The sequence below is a fragment of the Ornithorhynchus anatinus genome, chromosome 2 (assembly GCF_004115215.2).
Source record: "Ornithorhynchus anatinus isolate Pmale09 chromosome 2, mOrnAna1.pri.v4, whole genome shotgun sequence".
Lineage (NCBI taxonomy): Eukaryota > Metazoa > Chordata > Mammalia > Monotremata > Ornithorhynchidae > Ornithorhynchus > Ornithorhynchus anatinus.
The window spans coordinates 6,003,162-6,024,483 of record NC_041729.1 but is presented as its reverse complement, the minus strand read 5'-3'; the positions used below and the strand labels follow the sequence as shown (position 1 = coordinate 6,024,483).

The following is a 21,322-nucleotide window of genomic DNA, read 5'->3' as shown; positions in this document are numbered from 1 at the left end:
TAACAAATACCAAAATTAATTTTTTTTTAGAGAAGCAGCGTGGCTCAGTGGAAAGAGCACGGGCGTGGGAGTCAGAGGTCACGGGTTCGAATTCCGGCTCCGCCACTTGTCAGCTGTGTGACTTTGGGCAAGTCGCTTAACTTCTCTGGGCCTCAGTGACCTCCTCTGTGAAATGGGGATTAAGACTGTGAGCCCCACGTGGGACAACCTGATCACCTTGGAGCCCCCCAGCGCTTAGAACAGTTCTTTCCTCATAGTAAGCGCTTAATAAATACCATCATCATCATTATTATAATTATTATTATTATTAATCCAGGTCTTTGTAAGCTCTCTGAGGGCAGGGTTCTCCTCATTCTACTTTTACAAATGCTAGTACACTGCTCTGCACAGAGTAAGCACTCAATAAGTGCCACTGATTGGTAGATTACTGACGTGATAGCACTTAGGAAACATAAAACGTGATTAAAAAAAAAAGCGGTCCCCGGGAGACAGTTTTTCCCTAGTCAGCTTCCTACACTCCAGATGTGAAACTCTTTCCCTGGGCGGGGCTGGTCAGCAGTTCTGGAAAAGTTTCCCAGTATTCCAGAAGCTTCTCATCTTTTTTTTTTAACGGTATTCGTTGAGTACTTATTATATGCCAGGCACTCTACTAAGCACTGCACAAACTAATGATACTAATAACTGTGGTATTTGTTAAGCGCTTACTATGTGCCAGGCACTGGGGTAGAGACAACTAAATCAGGTTGGACCCAGTCCCTGTCCCATGTGGGGCTCACAGTCTCAATCCCCATTTTATAGATGAGGGACTTGAGGCCCAGAGAAGTGAAGTGGCTTGCCCAAGGTCACACAGCAGAAAAGCGGCAGAGCCCGGGATTAGAACCCATTACCTTCTGACTCCCAGGCCCGGGCTCTGTCCGCTACACCATGCTGCTTACGATGAATTCCATCAGACTTTGCAGTATTCACATCTAACTGGCTTCTCACTCAACATACCAGTTTACAAGAAGCAGCGTGACCAGTGGAAAGAGGCCGGGCTTGGGAATCAGAGGTCATGGGTTCGAATCCCAGCTCTGCTACTTGTCAGCTGTGTGACTGTGGCCAAGCCACTTCACTTCTCTGGCCCTCAGTGACCTCATCTGTAAAATGGGGATGAAGACTGTGAGCCCCACGTGGGACAACCTGATGACTCTGTATCTCCCCCAGCGCTTAGAACAGTGCTCTGCACATAATAAACGCTTAACAAATACCAATATTATTATCATTCTTATTACCAGTCAAGATAACTCATGCTAACATCTCTTCCCACAGTTACCATTCAACGGCTAGGAGGAACAACAATTTCTTAATTTTAGGCAGATTACCTATTTCTCTCCCAAATTACTGTTCACCGTATGAACGCCATTTTCATTTACCAGGCGTGTGCGACAGAAGCAGATGTAACTGATTCCCATTACGTAAAAAAAATAAAATCTCAGACTCCGGCACCCTTTCCTGAAGCTAGCGATGCCTGTTTGGGCATAGTCAATGTCCCACATGGGGCTCCAGGTTTTCATCCCTGGAACTGAGGCCCGGAGAAATGAAGTGACTCGGCCAAGGTCACACAGCGGACAAGTGGCGGAGTCGGGAGTAGAACGCGGGTCCTTCTGCTTCCTTTGAAGCAGTGCTGCTCAGTGGCAAGAGCCCGGGCTTGAGAGTCAGAGGATGTGGGTTCTAATCTCGCCTCTGCCACTTGTCTGCTGAGTGACCTTGGGCAAGACACTTCACTTTTCTGGCCCTCAGTGACCTCATCTGTAACATGGGGATTAAGACCGTGAGCTCCACGTGGGACAAGCTTGTATCTTCCCCAGTCCTTAGAACAGTGCTTGGCACACAGTATACGCTTAACAGATACCGTCATTATTATTCTCTGGGCCTCAGTTACCTCACCTTTTAAAAAAAGGGGGATTAAGAGTGTGAGCCCCATGTGGGACAGGGACCGTATCCATCCTGATTAACTTACTTCTACCCCAGTGCTTAGAACAGTGCTTGGTGCAAAGCAATCGCTTAACCAGTACCATAAGTATTATTTCCCCCAGGTGGCCATGAAGTAGTGTGGCCTAGTAGAAAGAGCCCAGGCATCAAGGACCTGGGTTCTAATCCCAGCTCCGCCACTTGCCTGCTGTTTTGACTTTGGGCAAGTCGCTTCACTTCTTTGTGCCTCGGTTTCCTCAACTGCAAAATCCTCCTCCCTCTGACTTAGGCTGTGAGCCCCGTGTGGGACAGGGTTGTGTCCAACTTGATTAACTTGTATCTACCCCAGTGCTTAGTACAGTACCTGGAACATAGGAAGCGCTTAACAAGTACAATGAAAAAAAAAATGGGCAAAGAACGCTGTTCTCTCATCATCCTGGCATCCCGGTGTGAGGAATGGAATGGTTTGGCCAGCCAGGTGGGGATTTATTGAGCGCATAAATGGCACATGGAATGAAAGGACCTGCCCGCTTCTCTGTGTCTCGCACCCAGGGCCGAGGAAGGCATTTTGCCCCAGCCCCCCGAGGTCCCTGGAGAGCCTACTTCCTGAAAAGCTGAGGAGCAGCTCACCTGACTGTGAAGTCGCTGCAGCTCTTCTAGGCTCTGCCTCAGTTTCCCCCTTTCTCCCTCCATCAGCTCCCTCAGGGCTCTTGAGTCCTCACTGGTCTGTCTAATCTGATCTTCTAAGGCATCATCTTCGATTCTCCGGGAGCTCTGGCAGCAAAAGGGAGAGGAAGAGAGAAGACAGTGAGAGCACAAGGGAGAGGGTCAGTGAGGGACAGCGTGAGAGCAAGCGCGAGCGGGAGCCAGCGAGAGGTGTGAGGGAGGGAGAGAGTGAGAGCGTGAGCACAAGGGAGAACACGAGCCAGAGCGTGATGTTGGACACCAGGGAGAGAGCGAGAGAAGGAGTGAGAGAACAAGGGAGAGAGAGAGAGGCAGAGGGAGGGGACAGGAGAGAGAGGGAATGAGAAAAAAATCCTCTTGCTCAGTTTTTATTTATCTTCTGGTGTGTATGCACAAAGCCAACACGCCCAGCACCATTCCCCAAAATCCCCCGATGCCCTTGTCTCATCCGGCCAGGTCCAAATCCTCAGGGGGAGGGAGGAGGAAACCCAAAGACAAACGAAGGCCGGAGGAGACCCGGCCCGGGGAAGGAAGTGGAGCTCGCTCTCCAGCGGCCTCGGCCACCCACCGACCAGAGAGGTCAGAGGGCCCCGATCTGCCGCACGGGAAGCCCACGGAAGCAGACGCCTCCCCGTCCCTCCCGCCGGGCCGCCCGCAGCTGCAGAGAAGCCGACCGACGTTGTGAGAGGACGGCGAGGAACGGGGAGGGAGGTTGCCTCTAATCGGGGGGGGGGGGGAGGGATGGCGAGGAGGAAGAAGGGAAGGTCCTGGGCACGGACCCAGAAAAGGCGTTAGGGCTCGCGGGGTGAAGAGGAGCAAACTTCTTCATCGGGTTCCCGGTTTTTCTAAGGAGGTGACGGAAAGTGATCCCTGGAGAGGCCCAGCAGAGAAGCAGCGTGTCCTAGTGGCAAGAGCCCGGGCTCGGGAGTCAGAGGACGTGGGTTCTAATCCCTACTCTGCCACTTATCTGCTGCGGGACCTTGGGCAAGACACTTGGAACTTATCTGGGCCTCAGGTACCTCACCTGTCAAAGGGGGATGAAGACTGCGAGCCCCACGTGGGACAACCGGTTTACCTTGTCTCTACCCCAGTGCTCAGAACAAGGCTTGGCACGTAATAATGTTGGTATTTGTTAAGCGCTTACTATGTGCAGAGCACTGTTCTAAGCGCTGGGGTAGAGGAGAAGCAGCGTGGCTCACTGGAAAGAGCCCGGGCTTTGGAGTCAGAGGTCATGGGTTCGAACCCCGGCTCTGCCACTTGTCAGCTGGGTGACTTTGGGCAAGTCACTTCACTTCTCGGTGCCTCAGTTACCTCATCTGTAAAATGGGGATGAAGACTGTGAGCCCCACGTGGGACAACCCGATTCCCCTATGTCTACCCCAGCGCTTAGAACAGTGCTCGGCATATAGTAAGCGCTTAACAAATACCAACATTATTATTATTATTATTGTACAGGGTGATCAGGTTGTCCCATGTGGGGCTCACAGTTTTAATCCCCATTTTACAGATGAGGTAACCGAGGCACAAAGAAGTTAAGTGACTTGCCCACAGTCACACAGCTGACAAGTGGCGGAGCGGGGATTAGAACCCATGACCTCTGACTCCCAGAGCAAGCGCTTAACAAATAGCATCATCATTATTATCATTATGAGGGCTGGCATGAACCGACCGAGGGGGACCTCGGTCTGGGGTGCCAACCCCCAAACGCACGGCCCGGCGGACCAAGGGAAACGGCTCGGAAGCGGGCGCCTCGGAGGCGATCCCCCAGGACGGGGCCCCGGCCCCCCGCCCCCGGCCCGCGTCGACGGGGGCCCCCTTACCGTGGCCTCTCCTCCGTCCACGATGCTCTGAATCAGCCTCTTCAGCTCGCTGAGCGCGGCGCGCAGGCTGCCGGCGGGCACGTCTTTGGTGGACGAGGTGTCCGAAGACTCGTCCATGGAGGAGTCCGTGGAGACGGCCGAGTCGGCGCTGTCGTTGCCCCGGAGGTGCGAGCAGAGGTAGCGTACCTGGCAGTAGGCTTCCCACAGCTGCAGCCTCAGCTGTCCCCCACGGAGGTCACGGCCGAGAGAGGGTTTGGGAGAGAAGGAGGCCGGATTTTTCGAAACCGTCCTTTCTCCCGACCCCCGGGGAGGGCCCCCGCACCTCAGGCGGGTCCTCCATCTTGTCCCCCGGCCTCCACCGGCCACACCGTCGGGCCTCGACGGGTCACGGAAAATGCCGGCCCTAAGCCCTGGGCCTTCTCCCACATCTGAGTCTGTTGGCCAAGGTGGTCCACCCCTCCCCACCCTCCAGCCCCGACTGGCTTTCCGTCGGCTCCCATGAGAATTCCCCATCCAAATGTCCCTCTATTCGTCCAATCACTCAATCGTGTTTATTGAGCGCTTACTGTGGGCAGAACACTGTACTAAGCGCTTGCGAGAGGTCAGTACAATGATAAACAGACACATTCCCTGCCCGCAACTAACTTATAGTCTAGAGGGAGCTTACAGTAATGATAATAATGTTGGTATCTGTTAAGCGCTTACTATGTACTGAGCACTGTTCTAAACACTGGGGGAGATACAGGGTAATCAGGTTGTCCTACGTAGGGCTCCCAGTCTTCATCCACCATTTTACAGATGAGGTAACTGAGGCATAGAGAAGTGAAGTGACTTGCCCACGGTCACACAGCTGACAAGCCCGAGCCTGGGAGTCAGAGGTCATGGGTTCGACTCCTGGCTCTGCCACTTGTCAGCTGTGTGACTTCGGGCAAGTCGCTTCACTTCTCTGTGCCTCAGTTACCTCATCTGTAAAATGGGGATTGATTGTGAGCCCCACGTGGGACAACCTGATCACCTTGTATCCCCCAGCGTTTAGAACAGTGCTCTGCACATAGTAAGCGCTTAACAAGTACCAAGAAAAAAAACAAGTGGCAGAGTCAGAATTCAAACCCACGACCTCTGACTCCCAAGCCCGGGCTCTTTCCACTGAGCCACGCTGCTTCTCTTAAGCTGTCAGCAGGGAATGTGTCTATTTGTATATTGTACTCTCTCAAGTGCTTAGTACAGTGCTCTGCACACAGTAAGCGCTCAATAGATATGATTGGACGAATGAATGGAAAATCATTGTGGGCAGGGAACGTGTCTGTTTACTGTTGTACTTATCTCTCCCAAATACTTAGTACAGTGCTCTGCACACAGTGAGCGCTCAAAGAAATACAACTGAATGAATGAATGAATTTCCCGCTTCACTGCTGCATCAGACAGGAGGACCTGGTGCGTGTGTAGGGGCAGGCAGAAATCTGGGGCTTAATGCTAGTGCTTAGTCCAGTGTTCTGCACACGGTAAGCGCTCAATAAATTCCACTGATTGGTTGGGACTCTGAAGAGCCCGAGATCCGGGGAAGAGAGGAGGATGGGGGGAAATACTTCTGCCGATAATTGAAGGAAGTTTGGTCCGAAATGGCTCCTTCTAGTTCTGGCAAGCGCAGACGTGGACGTGAACAGGCTCATCCGTGTGGGTTCCGCCAGGAAGGGGAACTGGGGTTGGGGTGGGGTTTGCAGCTCTTTAATAACAGAGAAGCAGTGTGGCCTAATGGATAGAGCCCGGGCCTGGGAGTCAGAAGGACCCGATTTCGCATCCCAGCTCTGCCCCTTGTCTGCTGGGCAAGTCGCTTCACTTCTCTGGGCCTCGGTTCCCTCATCTGTAAAATGGGGATTAAGACCGTGAGCCTCCTGTGGGTCTAGACTGTCTTCTCGTCGTGGGCAGGGAAGGCGTCTGTCTGCTGTTATATCACACTCTCCCGAGCTCTCAGGACAGCGTTCTGCACCCGGTAAGTGCTCAGTAAATACGGCTGACTGACTGACTGAATAAATGAACACGGACTGTGTGCGACCTGATTATCTTGTAGCTCTCCCAGCGCTTAGCAGAGTGCCTGGCACATAGTGAGGACTTACCAAATACCGTTAAAAAAAAGGAAAAACCTCCTGATGGCCCCCGCTGGGATCCCCGCCCGTCCCGCCGAGACACTGAGGGATTGGCGCTTCCCCGAGGCCTTCCGTCCCACGAGGCCCGGGGTCCATCGGGCAGGGCGGCCCTCACCTGTTCCCTCTCCTGCTCCAGCTCTTCGGCCTCCATGCTCTGCTCGATCTCGGACAGCAGGGAGGTGCCGGTGGTGTTGAAGTTCTGGAGGCTCCTCTCTTCACTGAGCTCGTCCACCTTCCCCTGCAGCTGGCGGTAGGACATGCGGACCTCCTGCAGCTCTAGATGGCTCTGGTGTAGCTTTCAAAGAGGCAGCAGAGGAATGAGTGAGCCCCGCAGACGCCTGGTCTCCCTACTCAGGAAAGGGCAGGCGAAAGGGCAGCTTGGGGGGCGGCGGGGAGGGGGGTGACCGCTTCCCAACCCGTCTGCCTTGACTTCCCCCGCTCGACAGCCACAGGCGCTCGATTACTCGACTGCCTGCTTGTTTCGTTTTCCTGCGTCTCCCCCTTTTAGACCGTGAGCCCGTCGTCGGGCAGGGATGGTCTCTCTCTGTTGCCCAGTTGTACGTTCCAAGCGCTTAGGACCAGTGCTCTGCACACGGTAAGCGCTCAATAAATACGACTGAATGAATGAATGATTAACACGGACGGAACCAGGGCCCGGGAATCGGAAGGACTTGGGTTCTAATCCCAGCTCCGCCTCTCGTCTGCTGTGTGATCAAGTTGAGCAAGTCGCTCAACTTTTCTTGTGCCTCAGTTCCCTCGCCTGTAAGATTGGGAGGCCCAAATGGGACAGGGACTGTGTTCATTCATTCATTCAGTTGTATTTATTGAGCGCTTACTGTATGCAGAGCACAGTACTAAGCGCTTGGAATGGACAATTCGGCAACAGATAGAGACCGTCCCTGCCCGACAATGGGCTCACAGTCTAAATGTCCAACCCAATTTGCTTGTATCCAACTGAGCACTCAGTACAGTGACTGGCACATAGTAAATGCTTAGCCAATTCCAGTGTTATTATTATTATTACTACCAGAGAATCTTAGGTTAGAAGGAGACTTAATAATAATAATGATGATGGCATTTGTTAAGCTCTCACTATGTGCAAAGCACTGTTCTAAGCACTGGGGAAGGTACAAGGTGATCAGGTTGTCCCACCTGGGGCTCACACTCTTAATCCCCATTTTGCAGATAGGGTAACTGAGGCACAGAGAAGTGAAATGACTTACCCAAACTCACACAGCTGACAAGTGGCGGAGCTGGGATTTGAACCCATGACCTCTGACTCCCCAACCCGTGCTCTCTCCACAGAGCCACGCTGCTTCTCGGACTTCAGAGCTCATTTCTTCCAGTCCATCCCCCTGTCTTCAGTCAGAATCAATCCATAAGTCAGTCGATGATATTCGAACTAGGCGCTGGCCTGGAGCACGGGCCTGGGAGTCCGAAGGATCTGGATTCTCATCTCAGCTCTGCCACTTGTCTGCTGTGGGACCTTGGGCAAGGCACTTCAGGTCTCTGTACCTCAGTTATCTCATCTTTAAAATGGGGATTAAGACTGAGCCTCATGTGTCCAATCTGATTATCTTGTATCTACCCCAGCGCTCAATAAGGTGCCTGGTCCATAGTAAGCGCTTAACGAATGCCATAAAAAAAAATCGAGTGCTTCCTGTAGGCTTAACTTTGTACTAAGCGCTTGGGAGAATATAACACGGGGAGCTTACCATATACAGTCGGGGACAGATATTAAAATGGGGCATGCATAGAATGACACAACCAACTCCCAGGCAGTTGCCCGGAAAAGGAGATGCCCCAATCTCTCTTGGAAATAATGAATTCTAACTTTTAAAAACTGTTAAGAAAATCTCCCCTCCTTTCTTAGGCCCCTCCTGCCACAGTTCATGCTTTCTTCTCTTCTGTCCTCCAGCTAGAATTACAGAATTACATCAATCCATCAGATTGAGAGCTTACTGTGCGCTGAGCACTGTTCGAAGCACTTGGAAAAGTAATAATAATAATGCTGGTATTTGTTAAGCGCTTACTATGTGCAGAGCACTGTTCTAAGCACTGGGGGAGATACAGGGGAATCAGGTTGTCCCATGCGAGGCTCACAGTTAATCCCCATTTTACAGATGAGGTAACTGAGGCACAGAGAAGTGAAGTGACTTGCCCACAGTCACACAGCTGACAAATGGCAGATCCGGGAGTCGAACCCATGACCTCTGACTCCGAAGCCCAAGCTCTTTCCACTGAGCCACGCTGCTCCAATATAACAGAGTTGGCAGACAGGTTCCCTTCCCACACTGACCTTATAGTCTAGAGGGGGAGACAGACATTAGTATACTATATAATTACTTCTCAGCCTCTCTTTCTCTTATTATTATTATTTTTTTAAGTGTCGTCCTTTCCGATTCATAGCGAATCCATGCATATACTGTCTCCAGATCGTCCTGTCCTTTTCTGTCCTGTCCTTTCTTTCTCCTTCTCTAGGCTGCATTATCCTAGTGACTTTTACCTTCTCTCAAAAATATTGTTTTTGGAACTCTTTTTAACGCCTTTAAATAGGCTCCCAGTTTGCCACGTCCCTTTTCGGGGGTGGGAATATTCTGGTAAGGCTGGGCCTGTAGGGTATAAAATGGAAAATTCTCTCCTGATCCTAACCACTCATCACCTTGTAGCATAATGTATGGAAAGCAACACGGCCTAGTGGAAAGAGCCCAGGCCTAGGAGTCAGAGGACCTGGCTTCTAATCCCGCCTCTACCGCTTGTCAGCTGTGTGACCTTGGACAATCCAATTACCTTCTCTGACCCTCAGTTCCCTCATCTGTAAAATGGGGATTCAATCCCTGTCTTCCCTCCTGCTCTGATTAACTTGTGGTATTTGTTAAGCGCTTACTATGTGCAAAGCACTGTTCTAAGCGCTGGGGGATACAAGGTGATCAGGTTGTCCCACATGGGGCTCACAGTTTTTTAATCCCCATTTGACAGATGAGGTAACTGAGGCACAGAGAAGTTAACTGACTTGCCCAAGGTCTCACAGCTGACTGGTGGCGGAGCAGGGATTAGAACCCGTGACCTCTGACTCCCAAGCCCGCGCTCTTTCCACTGAGCCACGCTGCTTCTCTGATTAGGAGCCCCAAGTGGGACAGGGACTGTGTCCAAGCAGATGATTTCGTACCGACCCCAGAGTTTAGAAATAATAATAATAACGGCGGTATTTGTTAAGCGCTTACTATGTGCAAAGCACTGGTCTAAGCACTAAGGTGATCAGGTTGTCCCACGTGGGGCTCACAGTCTTAATCCCCATTTTACAGATTCTATTTATCTGGATGATGTTGTCTTGTTTTTGTTTTGTTCTGTTTTGCTCTGCTGTCCGTCTCCTCCGTTTAGACTGTGAGCCCGTCACTGGGCGGGGATGGTCTCTATCTGTTGCCGAACTGTCCATTCCAAGCGCTTAGTACGGTGCTCTGCACATAGTAAGCGCTCAATAAATACTATTGAATGAATGAATAACCCACTCAAATCGTTTTTGAACTTTATGCTTCGGGTGCTTTCTCCAACTTACCTAGGTGATTTCCAATTTCGATCCCATGTCCCTCTTCTGTCCTAACTCATCATTTTTTCCTCTCTCGCATGGTGTGTCTCACTGCCAACCTCTCGCTCACATCCCGCCTCTGGCCTGGAACACCCTCCCTCTTCCTATCCGAGAGACGATCGCTCTCCCCGCCTTCAAAATCATTTAAAAGCCCATCTCCTCCAAGAGGTCTTCCCTAAGCCCTCATTTCCTCTTCTCCCACTCCCTTCTGTGTCGCTCTTGCACCTCTGGATAGGGACTCGACTCTGTCACTTGTCTGCTGGGTGACCTTGGGCAAGTCACTTCACTTCTCTGAGCCTCAGTTCCCTCATCTGTAAAATGGGGATTACGACTGTGAGCCCCAAGTCAGACAACCTGATTACCTTGTATCTGCCTCAGTGCTTGGCACATGGCAAACACTTAACAAATGCTACCATTATTATTATTACATACACCCATTATTCACCCCTCCCTCAGCCCCACGGCACTTACGTCCAGATCTGTCATTTATTTATTTATATTCATGTCCCTAGACCGTAGGCTCGATGTGGGCAGGGAACATTTCTGCCAACTCTGTCATACTGTACTGTCCTAAGAGCTTAGTACAGAGGTCTGCACACGGTAAGCCCTCAATAAATACCATTGACTGATTGCCATCTGCAGCCCAAATGAGGCTGCTCTCAATTTCCCAGCCGCCAGTTCATTGATTAAAATGCTCAGCCCCACTGGGCCTTCAACTGATCCCTACGTCAGACCACCTTGGCTCCACTAATTATCTTTTAATATAATGGTGGCATGTGTTAAGCACTTACTATGTGCAGAGCACTGTTCTAAGCTCTTTTGAGACCACAAGTGACCCCCTCTTCTATCCTCTCAGCCTGTGGGCCCCCCCTGCTTCCCATAGCAGCTGGCTCAGTGGAAAGAGCCTGGGCTTGGGAGTCAGAGGTCATGGGTTCAAATCCCCGCTCTGCCACTTGTCAGTCGTGTGACTGTGGGCAAGTCACTTCTCGGTGCCTCAGTTACCTCATCTGTAAAATGGGGATTAACTGTGAGCCTCCTGTGGGACGACCTGATGACCCTGTATCTACCTCAGTGCTTAGAACAGTGCTCTGCACATAGTAAGCGCTTAACAAATACCAACATTCTTACCCCAGCGCTTAGAACAGCGCTCTGCACATAGTAAGCGCTTAACAAATACCAACATTATTATTATGTTTTCCCAGTTTCTTGACGAGGAAGCCCGCGCCACAGAGTCAAAGTCTCTGCTAAGGCAAGATGGAGTTTAGCAACCATCTTCTCCCTCTACTAGGCCTCCCACTCGGCCTTGGTAGATTAGGGAAATAATGATAAGAATAACCATACCAGCAACAATATAGCCATAATAATAAGAAGAACGGGAGCATCTGTTAAGAGCTCAGTATGTGCCAAGCACTGTAGTAAGCCATTCCCGGCTCCCCAGTCTAAAACGACCCCCTAGATTTTCAGGCCCAGAAGGAAGGCAGAGAGAAAACGAATGGATTAAAACGCATCCAGGCCGAACTTTCTGAAATCCACCCAACGCTCTGGCCCGACCACGTCTTATAACTGACTCGCTCGCCTCTCGACTGTGAGCACCTTGTGGGCAGGGAATGTGTCCACCAACTCTGTTGTACTATACTCCCCAAGGCCTTAGTACAGTGCTCTTCACAGAGAAATCCCTCAATAAATTCTATTGATGGACTGATCTTTTTGCCCAGAGCCAGTATTGACAGACCGTGGAAATCTGCAGACATATATTATGGATTATAATATTATATTATAATAATAATTCAATAGTATTTGAGTGCTTACTATGTGCAGAGCACTGTACTAAGCACTTATTATATAATAATAATAATAATAATGTTGGTATTTGTTAAGCGCTTACTATGTGCTGAGCACTGTTCTAAGCACTGGGATAGATACAAGGCAATCAGGTTGTCCCATGCAGGGCTCACAGACTTCATCCTCATTTTACAGATGAGGGAACTGAGGCACAGAGAAGTTAAGTGACTTGCCCAAGGTCACACAGCTAAGTGGCAGAGCTGGGATTAGAACCCATGACCTCTGACTCCCAAGCCCGGGCTCTTTCCACTGAGCCACGCTGCTTCTCTACTATAATAATAACAACCGTGGTATTTGTTAAATGCTTACTACGTGCCAGGCACTGTACTACGTGCTGAATAAATTATGGTACTTGTTAGGCGCTCACTAATGATTTAGCTAATGACTTAGCACAGTACAGCGCTTAGTACAGTGTCTGGCACAAAGTAAGTGCTTAATAAATACCATGACTATTATTACTATGTGCCAAGCACTGTTCTAAGCACCAGGGTAGATACAAGTTAATCAAGTTGCAGACAGTCCCCGTCCCACGCTGGGCTCACACTCTTAATCTCCATTTTTTTACAGATGAGGTAACTGAGGCCCAGAGAAGTGAAAGGACTTGTCCAAGGTCACACAGCAGACAAGTGGAGGAGCCGGAATTAGAACGCCTGACCCTCTGACTCCCAGGCCGTGCTCTATCCACTACACCAAGCCGCTTGTCGATAAAACACGCACCTAACCTGTGGAATTCATTGCTTCCCATCCCCAGACCGTGTGCTCGTTGTGGGCGGGGACTGTCACTATTGTTGGACTGTACTTTCCCAAGTGCTTGGTAGAGTGCTCTGCACACAGTAAGTGCTTAATAAATACGATGGAATGAATGAATGAATTGCTAGACGGGCTCCTGAAAAATACAGTTTGCAAAATGAGACGAAGCACAGCGGCTCAGCTCCCGAGGGCCTCTCTGGATGGGTTATGGCAGATAAGAATTTTTGCTCAAGGATGCTGGTTTTAAATCTGATTTGGTCAAGTCATCTGGTCTCTCCATTGCCCCAATTCCTCAGTTTCCAGAGAAGTAGCGTGGTCCAGTGCAGAGAGCCCGGGCCTGGGAATCTGAAGGTCCTGGGTTCTAATCCCAGTTCTGCCACTTGTCTGCTGTGTGACCCTGGGCAGGTCACTTCACTTCTCTGGGCCTCAATTCCCTCATCTGTAAAATGGGGAGTGAGAATGTGAGTCCCACGTGGGACAGGGACTGTGTCTAACCTGATTTGCTTTTATCCACCCCAGTGCTTAGTACAGTGCCTGGCACACGTAGTAAGTGCTTAACAAATACCACAGTTATTATTGTTATTACTAGACTGTGAGCCCCAAGTAGGAGAGGATTGTGTCCAACTTGATAACGCTGCACTTACCCCAGCGCTTAGTACAGTGCCTGGCACATGGTAAGCATTTAACCAACACCATAAAAAAACCCAACAACAACAAGTCGGTGACCCACCAGCAGAGAGCACGGTGAGCTGAGTCTTCAAGCTGGAGAATCCAGACTCACTCCCAGCCCCCAGCTTTCCAAAAAATCCCCACCACCAGGCCAGAATCACTCTCACGCCCTCCCGGCCACCGAAATGCCTTTCCCAGGGAGAACTCTGCACAAAGCAGAAATAATAAAAACAATAATAATAGTAACAATCACGATGACATCCGTTACGCGCTTATTCCGTTCCAGGCACTGTACTAAACGCCGGGGTGGATAGAAGCAAATGGGGTTGGACACAGACCCGGTCCCTCGCGGGGCTCACGGTCTCAATCCCCATTTTCCAAATGAGGCAACCGAGGCCCAGAGAAGGGACTGGCTCAAGGTCACACATGAGACAAGTGGCGGAGCCGGGATTAGAATGTGGCCGAACCTCAGGAGGGAGAAAACCCGGCCGGTGCGGTGTCGGGGAGCGACGGGAGCGGGGAGCCTTGGCAGGATCTGCTCTGATGCCAGCTCCTTTCTCCGCCCAGGTGGTCCCCGTCCCCACCCTCACCTGCAGGTCCTGCTCCTGGGTCTGCCTCTCCAGGGCCACCACGCGTTCCTGCAGCTCCTCCACCGTCCCCTGCAGCAGGTCGTTCTCCTCCATCGTGGCGCTCAGCCGCTGCTCCAGCTCCCGCTTCCGCTCCGAGAGCATCTTGATCTGCAAGGGAGAGCGGCCGGGAGGTTGGGGGCATCCCAGGGGTAAACCCGGGGTCAAGGGTGGGAGGGGAGACCGGTTCGCGACGTGTGAGCGGCTGCACCTGCGGGAGACTGGCCAGGGAGCCGGGACCTCACGGAAAACTCCTCCCTCCTGCCGTCGTCTGCCTGGGAAAGAGTGGGAGGTTTGGGGAAGCTGGAATGTGCGTTACCAGGCAGAGTGGAGGGAGGGAAAAATGGAAGGAAGACTGCTACTGTGTTCTGGAATTTCCACAGATAAAGGGGCGTGAGAAGCAGCGCGGTTTAGGGGAAAGAGCCCTGGCCGGGAGTCTAATCCCGGCTCCGCCGCTCGTCTGTTGTGTGCCCTTGGGCCAGTCATTTCACTTCTCTGGGTCTCGTTGACCTCATCTGGAAAATGGGAATTAATGCTGTGAGCCCCATGTGGGACATGGATTGTATCCAACCTGATTAGTTTGTGTCTACCCCTGTGCTTATAACAATGCCTGGCACACAGTAAGCACTTAACAAATACCATCATCATCATCATCAGAGCACAGGCCTGGGAATCAGAAGGTCATGGGTTCTAACCTCGGCTCCGCCACTCGACTGCTGTGTGACCTTGGGCAAATGACTTAACTTCTCCGGGCCTCAGTGACCTCACCTGTAAAATGGGGATTGAGACTGTGAGCCCCATGTAGAACATGGACTGTGTCCAACTCGATTTGCTTGTATTTGCCTGGCAGAGAGCAAGCGCTTAAAAAAACCCATTATTATTACATCCAATCTTCTGCCTCCTTATCCTTATTCAGAATTTGCCTGAGAATTTACCTTTATCGCTACTCAGAATTTGGGTGTGTGTGCTGGGGTAGGCAGGGGAGACTCTGTCCAGTTTCACTGAGAACCTTGGCAAAGTTTCGTCAGGCCCGAGCAATGGGAAATTTGTCCAGGAAACTCACCAATGATGCAACATCTTCACATCCTGACCTTTCCAAATCCTCCCACAGGGCTCTGTGTTTGTGTGTGTCTCGGGGTGGGTATCGGGAGGAGAAATGCCCTCCCAATGTCAGCTGGTGGTGGGCAGGGAATCTGTTTATTGTTGTACTGCACTCTCTCTCTAGCGCTTAGCACAGTGCTCTGCACAGTAAGCGCTCAATAAATTCAATGAAATGAATGCATGAATGAGAAAGTCAGGAGACAGCTGTGCCTTTCTGCTTCCCGGGGTGGGTGGGGGAGGCCAGGGTCCTCTAGAGTGAAAGCTCATTGTGGGCAGGGAATGTGTCTGTTTATTGTTGTATTTTACTCTCCCAAGCGCTTAGAACAGTGCTCTGCACACAGGAAGCGCTCAGTAAATACAACCGTCATGGCTTCGGTGATTTTTGAGCTGGAACGAGTGTGTTTGCTTTTCAAAGTTGTTTCTTTCGAAAGCTGTGATTCTGGGGCAGTTAACTCTTTGTCCTTCCACTCCTGACCCAGAATTCCTTCACTGGGACCCTCTAGACTCTAAGTTTCTTAGGGGCAGGGGAACATGTCTGCTAATTCTGTTGTACTGTGCTCTCCCAAGTGCTTAGTACAGTGCTCTGCACACAGTAAGCACTTAATCGATATGACTAACAATGAATGAACAGTGAGCGCTCCATAAACAGAGAAGCACCATGGCTTAACGGATAGAGCTCGGGCCTGGGAATCAGAAAGACCTGGGTTCTAATCCTGGCTCCGCCACTTGTCTGCTGTGTGACCTCGGGCAAGTCATTTCACTTCTCCGGGCCTCAGTTACCTCATCTGTAAATTGGGGATTAAGACTGGGAGCCCCACATGGGACAGGGACTGCGTCCAAACTGACTTGCTTGTATCTTCCCCGGTGCTTAGTACAGTTCCTGGAACCTAGTAAGCGCTTAACAATACTATACGTTCCCTCCCTCGCCAGGTTTCTGTTCAGAAAGGAATTGTCGGGGCGGCTCCGGATAGTTGCTTTTCAACTGCTTCCCTGACTCTTCCGTGACCATTTTGTTCCCGGTGCACAGGTCCCCCTTGGCCACCCATCCATCAGATAACGCCGGTGTTCTAAAGCACCAAATGCCATGGCTTCTGTCCAGGGGAATCAAGTATCTGGCCAGACAAAGAAATATTGTCTACAGAAACAGCGCGGCGAATGCACACGGGCACCAGTAAAGCAGCGTTCCTGAAGGAAGCAAAAAAAAACAAAAAAAAAGTTCTGCTCTCTACACTCAAGCAAAAGCATCGACACCAAGGAAATTTCCGGAGGAGAGAAGTTTCAGTCAAATGCCCAGTAGGGCTTTTTTAACCTCCAAGTTCCTTCTTTAAGCATGTGCCCCCAGAGAAATAGCCCCCCTAGACCAGCTCCGGTCCCCTGACGAGAACCCTGACTGAACAGCTGTCTCTCAAGCACTTTTTTTCTGGTACTTGGGAAGCGCTCACTCTGCACCAGGCACTGTACTGAGTGCCAGGGTAGATACGAGCTAATCAGGTTAGCCTCGGTCCCTGGGGGCTCACAGTCTTAATCCCCATTTTGGAGATGAGGGAACTGAGGCCCAGAGAAGTGACGTGACTGGCCCAAGGCCGCAGGGCGGACAAGTGGCGAAGGAACGCAAATCATTTCTCTGAAATAAATTCCTTCACAGCTCCTCCCTCAGGGTCCTCCCGCCCGTTTCCCCGAAACTTGGGGCGAAACCCATCCCCCTTCATCCCCTCGATTCTATTTACTGCTATTGTTCTTGTCTGTCCGTCTCTCCCGATTAGACTGTGAGCCCATCAAAGGGCAGGGACTGTCTCTGTTACCGATTTGTACATTCCAAGCGCTTAGTACAGTGCTCTGCACATAGTGAGCGCTCAATAAATGCTATTGAATGAATGAATGAATGAACCCAGGAACGAACACCCCGGCAGTGGGGATCCTCAAGGGTTGCGGGGTGTGAGTGGAGGGAGGGTGGGTGGCCAAGGTACACGTGAGCCAAAAGCACCAACCCCCAGCAGAGGCGTGAGACATGCACCCGGAAGGCCCCAGACAACACTCGATTGGACTCTCCCAAGCGGTTAGTACAGTGCTCTGTACGCCACAAACGCTCAATAAATAGGATCGAATGAACATGCCAAGCCCCCATTCCAGGCTCAAGCTCTACTTACTTCAAGTACCTGCTGCTCCGCACCAGGGGGAAGGGGAGAAAAGAGATCGACAGGCTTTAGACAGTCGCGTCAGTCACAAAATTAGAAACGGGGCTGTCGTTTTTGGGCCCCGCTCCAAATTCAGCTGGGTCGGCCCTCTACCCCGCCCCCACGGCTACTGTTAGGCCACCGCCCCCAAGGCCAACGTCGCCTCTGTCGGCATTCTGGGCCCGGGCCTCGGTTGGCCTTTCCTCCAACTCCCCTCGCGCCTCCCCACCCCCCCAGCAGCATGGCCCAGTGGCAAAAGCACAGGCTCGGGAGTCGGAGGCCGTGGGTTTTAATCCCGGCTCCGCCTCTTGTCTGCTGCGTGACCTTGGGCGAGTCACTTCACTTCTCTGCACCTCAGTTCCCTCCCCTGTAAAATGGGGATGAAGACCGCGAGCCCCACGTGGGCCATCCTGATTACCTTGTGTCTACCCCAGCGCTCAGAACAGTGCTTGGCACAGAGTCAGCGCTCAACAAATACCATCACTATTATTATCATTATAATTATTCTTGTGTGACACGAGTCTCTGTGGGAGGGGAAGACTCACTTCAGCCTGGAGACCTTCGAGTCGGATGATGTGTTGATTGGTGGATGAGTTCTTTTCCCGGAAATCCTCTCGGAGGGCGTGAACCTGCATGGAGAGCTGCTGTTCGACTTCTGATGCCTACGGACACAAGAGACCGGCCGGGTTTTCACTTTGAACGCGAAAAGATCACCCGGGAGAGGAATCGGGAGCCTGGAGCTCCTCTCCCCAATCAAACCTCATCGGAAACACTCGACGGTGGTGAAAATCTGCATTATAAGAGACCTGACTATATCCCGGAGGTTCAGGTGAGAGGCAGCATGGCGTAGTGGACAGGCAGTTGGAAGGCCATGGATTCTGATCCCAGATCTGCCGCTTGTCTCTTAGCCAAGTCACTTCAATTAAAGAAGCAGCGTGGCTCAGTGGAAAGAGCACGGGTTTAGGAGTCAGGGGTCATGGGTTCTAATCCCTCTCCGCCACCTGTCAGCTGTGTGACTTTGGGCAAGTCACTTTGCTTCTCGGTGCCTCAGTTATTTCATCTATAAAATAGGGATTAAGACTGTGAGCCTCACGTGGGACAACCTGATTACCCTGTATTGACCCCAGTGCTTAGAACAGTGCTTGGCACATAGTAAGCACTTAATAAATACCAACATTATTATTATCATTATTATTCTCTGGGCCTCAGTGACCTCTTCGGAAAATGGGGTTTGAGAGTGTGAGTCCCGCATGAGACAGGGACTGTGTCCATCCTGACTTGCTTGTATCTACCCAATCGCTTAGTACAGTGTCTGGCACGAACTAAGTGCTTCACAAATACCATTATTATTGTTTTTATTATTTTAAGGACACGGTAAGCCAAAGCCTTGGACAAGGCTGCAATTCCCAGCAAGACGCTGTACTAAGCGCTTAATAAAGTTATTATTGGGAAGCAGCACGGATAGGATAGAGCCCAGGCCTGGGAGTCAGAAGGCCTTAGGTTCTCACCTCGGCTCTGCCACTTGTCTGCTGTTGGGCGGGTCACCTAACTTCTCTGTGCCTCAGTTCCCTCATCTGCACAACGGGGATTAAGACTGTGAGCCCCATGCGGGACAGGGACTGCGTCCAACCCGATTTGTGCGAATCCACCCCAGTGCTCGGTACAGTGTCTGGCACATAGTAAGTGCTTAACAGATACCCTTATTATTATTATTTTAAGGCCTCGGTAAGACAAAGACTTGGACAAGGCTGCAATTTCCAGTTGAAACCTGGGAGCCAGTTGCTGAAGAGAGACCCCTATGGCGCCCTGCTCTCTAGAAGGGAGTAGCTCTCTGACCCAAAACTTTGGTAGGGACAAGAGATGAAGCAACGGAGGAAAACACGCCGGCTGCTGCAAACACTAGGCACGACAACGCCTCACAAGGGATAGTCTTGTTGTGTGCACAATGTGGTCAGGATTGGGGGTCCTACAATGAAAGTCACTGTCGGTCCGCGTTGTTTTAGAATACAAAGGACAACAATCTATATAAGCCATTGTTCTTCCTAATCTACATCCTCAGCCCAAGGTAAATAAAAGCCTGGGGTCAGGCAGGCTTTACTAGGTCAGGGGACAAAGACTTATTCTGAACTCGTGTCAACCGACTCTGTTGTATTGTACTCTCCCAAGCGCCTAGTACAGTGCTCTCCACTCCATTCAAACGGCTACCACGTTAATCCAATCACTCCCCCTCTCCCGCCTGGATGACTGCATCAGCCTCCTCGCTGACCTCCCGGCCTCCCGTCTCTCCCTACTCCGGTCCACACTTCTCTTTGCCACCCGGATCATACAAAAACGCTCGGGACACGTCACCCCGCACCGCAAAAAACCTCCAGCGGTTGCCCATCCACCTCTGCATCCAACAAAAACTCCTCACCATTGGCTTTAAGGCGGTCCACCCCCTCGCCCCCTCCTACCTCACCTCACTACTCTCCTCGTACAAGCCAGCCTGCTCCCTCTGCTCCTCTGATGCCGTTAACCTTCTCACCGGGCCTCGACCTCGCGTATCTCACCGCGGACCCCTGGCCCACGTCCCGCCTCTGGCCTGCAACGCCACTCCCTCCTCAAATCCGACGACGACCCTCCTCTGCTTCAAAGCCTTATCGAAGGCCCATCTCCTCCAAGAGGCCTTCCCTGACTAACCCCTCCTTTCCTCTTCTCCCACGCCCTTCTGCGTCACTCTGACTTGCTCCCTCTGTTCTTCCCCCCTCCCAGCCCCACGGCACTAGTGTGCATATCTGTCATCGATTTATTTGTATTGATGCCTGTCTCCCCCCTCTAGACTCTAAGCTCGTTGTGGGCAGAGAATGTATCTGTTTATTGTTGTACTGTACTTTCCCAACGCGCTTAGTACAGTGCTCTGCAACAGGAAGTGCTCAATAAATACAACTGAATGAACGCTCTGCACACAGCACGAGCTCAATAAATACGATCGATCGATGTAATTGATGCCGTTATTTCAACTGTTTACCCCAATTCCCCTTTCGCTTGTAGACCTTCCAGGAGCTTTACAGCTTCCACACTGCACCCCTTTTTATGTAATGAGCACTAGCAGGGATTCCAGCCCCTTTAAGAAAGCTTTTGAATCTTGTGGCGATGCAAAACAAAAAACCTTCTATCCTCCAGACCTTACAGACAGGAACTTCAATAGTCTCTAGTGTCTATTTCTTTCCTTTCTGTTTTTCAAACAGCAAGGAGGGTTCACAAGCAAGAACTTTAACTCGCAAGGAGTGAAGTGTTTCCTCCTAGTTCCCCGTTCCCCTCTCAGCCTGGAGATTCACTTCAAGGGATTCATTTTTGACCTTTGAAACGTAAGCTTAATACCAGGCCACTTAGAGCCCTTAAAAAACAACCATCCAAACCTGAAATACATTATTTAGGTTCTTCTCTAAGTTCTTCTCCGACTGGTGCGGTACATAAGGTTGGTATTAAACGTACATGGCTCACGGGGTAAATTCTCTATTGCAGCATGGCTTAATGGAAAGAGCACGGACTTAGGAGTCAGAGGTCATGGGTTCTAATCCTGGTTCCCCCACTTATCAGCTGTGGGACTTTGGGCAAGTCACTTCACTTCTCTGGGCCTCATTTACCTCATCCATAAAATGGGGATGAAGACTTTGAGCCCCATCTGGGACAATCTGATTACCTTGTATCTCCCCCAGCGCTTAGAACAGTGTTTGGCATATTGTAAGTGCTTAACAAATACCATCATCATCATTTTTATTATTATCATTATTATGCGCTTACTATGCGTCAAGCATTGTTCTAAGCGCTGAGGTAGATACAGGTTTATCAGGTTGGACACAGTCCCTGTCCCACATAGGACTCCCAATCTAAGTAGGAGGGAATAGGATTGAACCCCATTTCACAGTTGAGGAAACTGAGGCACAGATGAAGTGAGATGACTTGCCCAAGATCACACGGCAAGCAACTGGCAGAG

The 21,322-nt window shown here is 50.9% G+C and overlaps 1 protein-coding gene across 1 annotated transcript in view; it reads right to left on the bottom strand.

Annotated features, from left to right (window-relative positions):
• BICDL1 (BICD family like cargo adaptor 1) overlaps positions 1 to 21,322 on the bottom strand; it is a 107,323-nt gene that overhangs the window by 18,398 nt on the left and 67,603 nt on the right. The window contains exons 3-8 of the mRNA XM_029058673.2: positions 17,892 to 18,008; positions 17,320 to 17,331; positions 14,036 to 14,182; positions 6,714 to 6,893; positions 4,455 to 4,673; positions 2,581 to 2,724 (exon numbers count right to left, since the gene is read on the bottom strand). Coding sequence (XP_028914506.1) covers positions 2,581 to 2,724; positions 4,455 to 4,673; positions 6,714 to 6,893; positions 14,036 to 14,182; positions 17,320 to 17,331; positions 17,892 to 18,008 — 819 coding nt within the window. The remainder of the gene's footprint in view (positions 1 to 2,580; positions 2,725 to 4,454; positions 4,674 to 6,713; positions 6,894 to 14,035; positions 14,183 to 17,319; positions 17,332 to 17,891; positions 18,009 to 21,322) is intronic.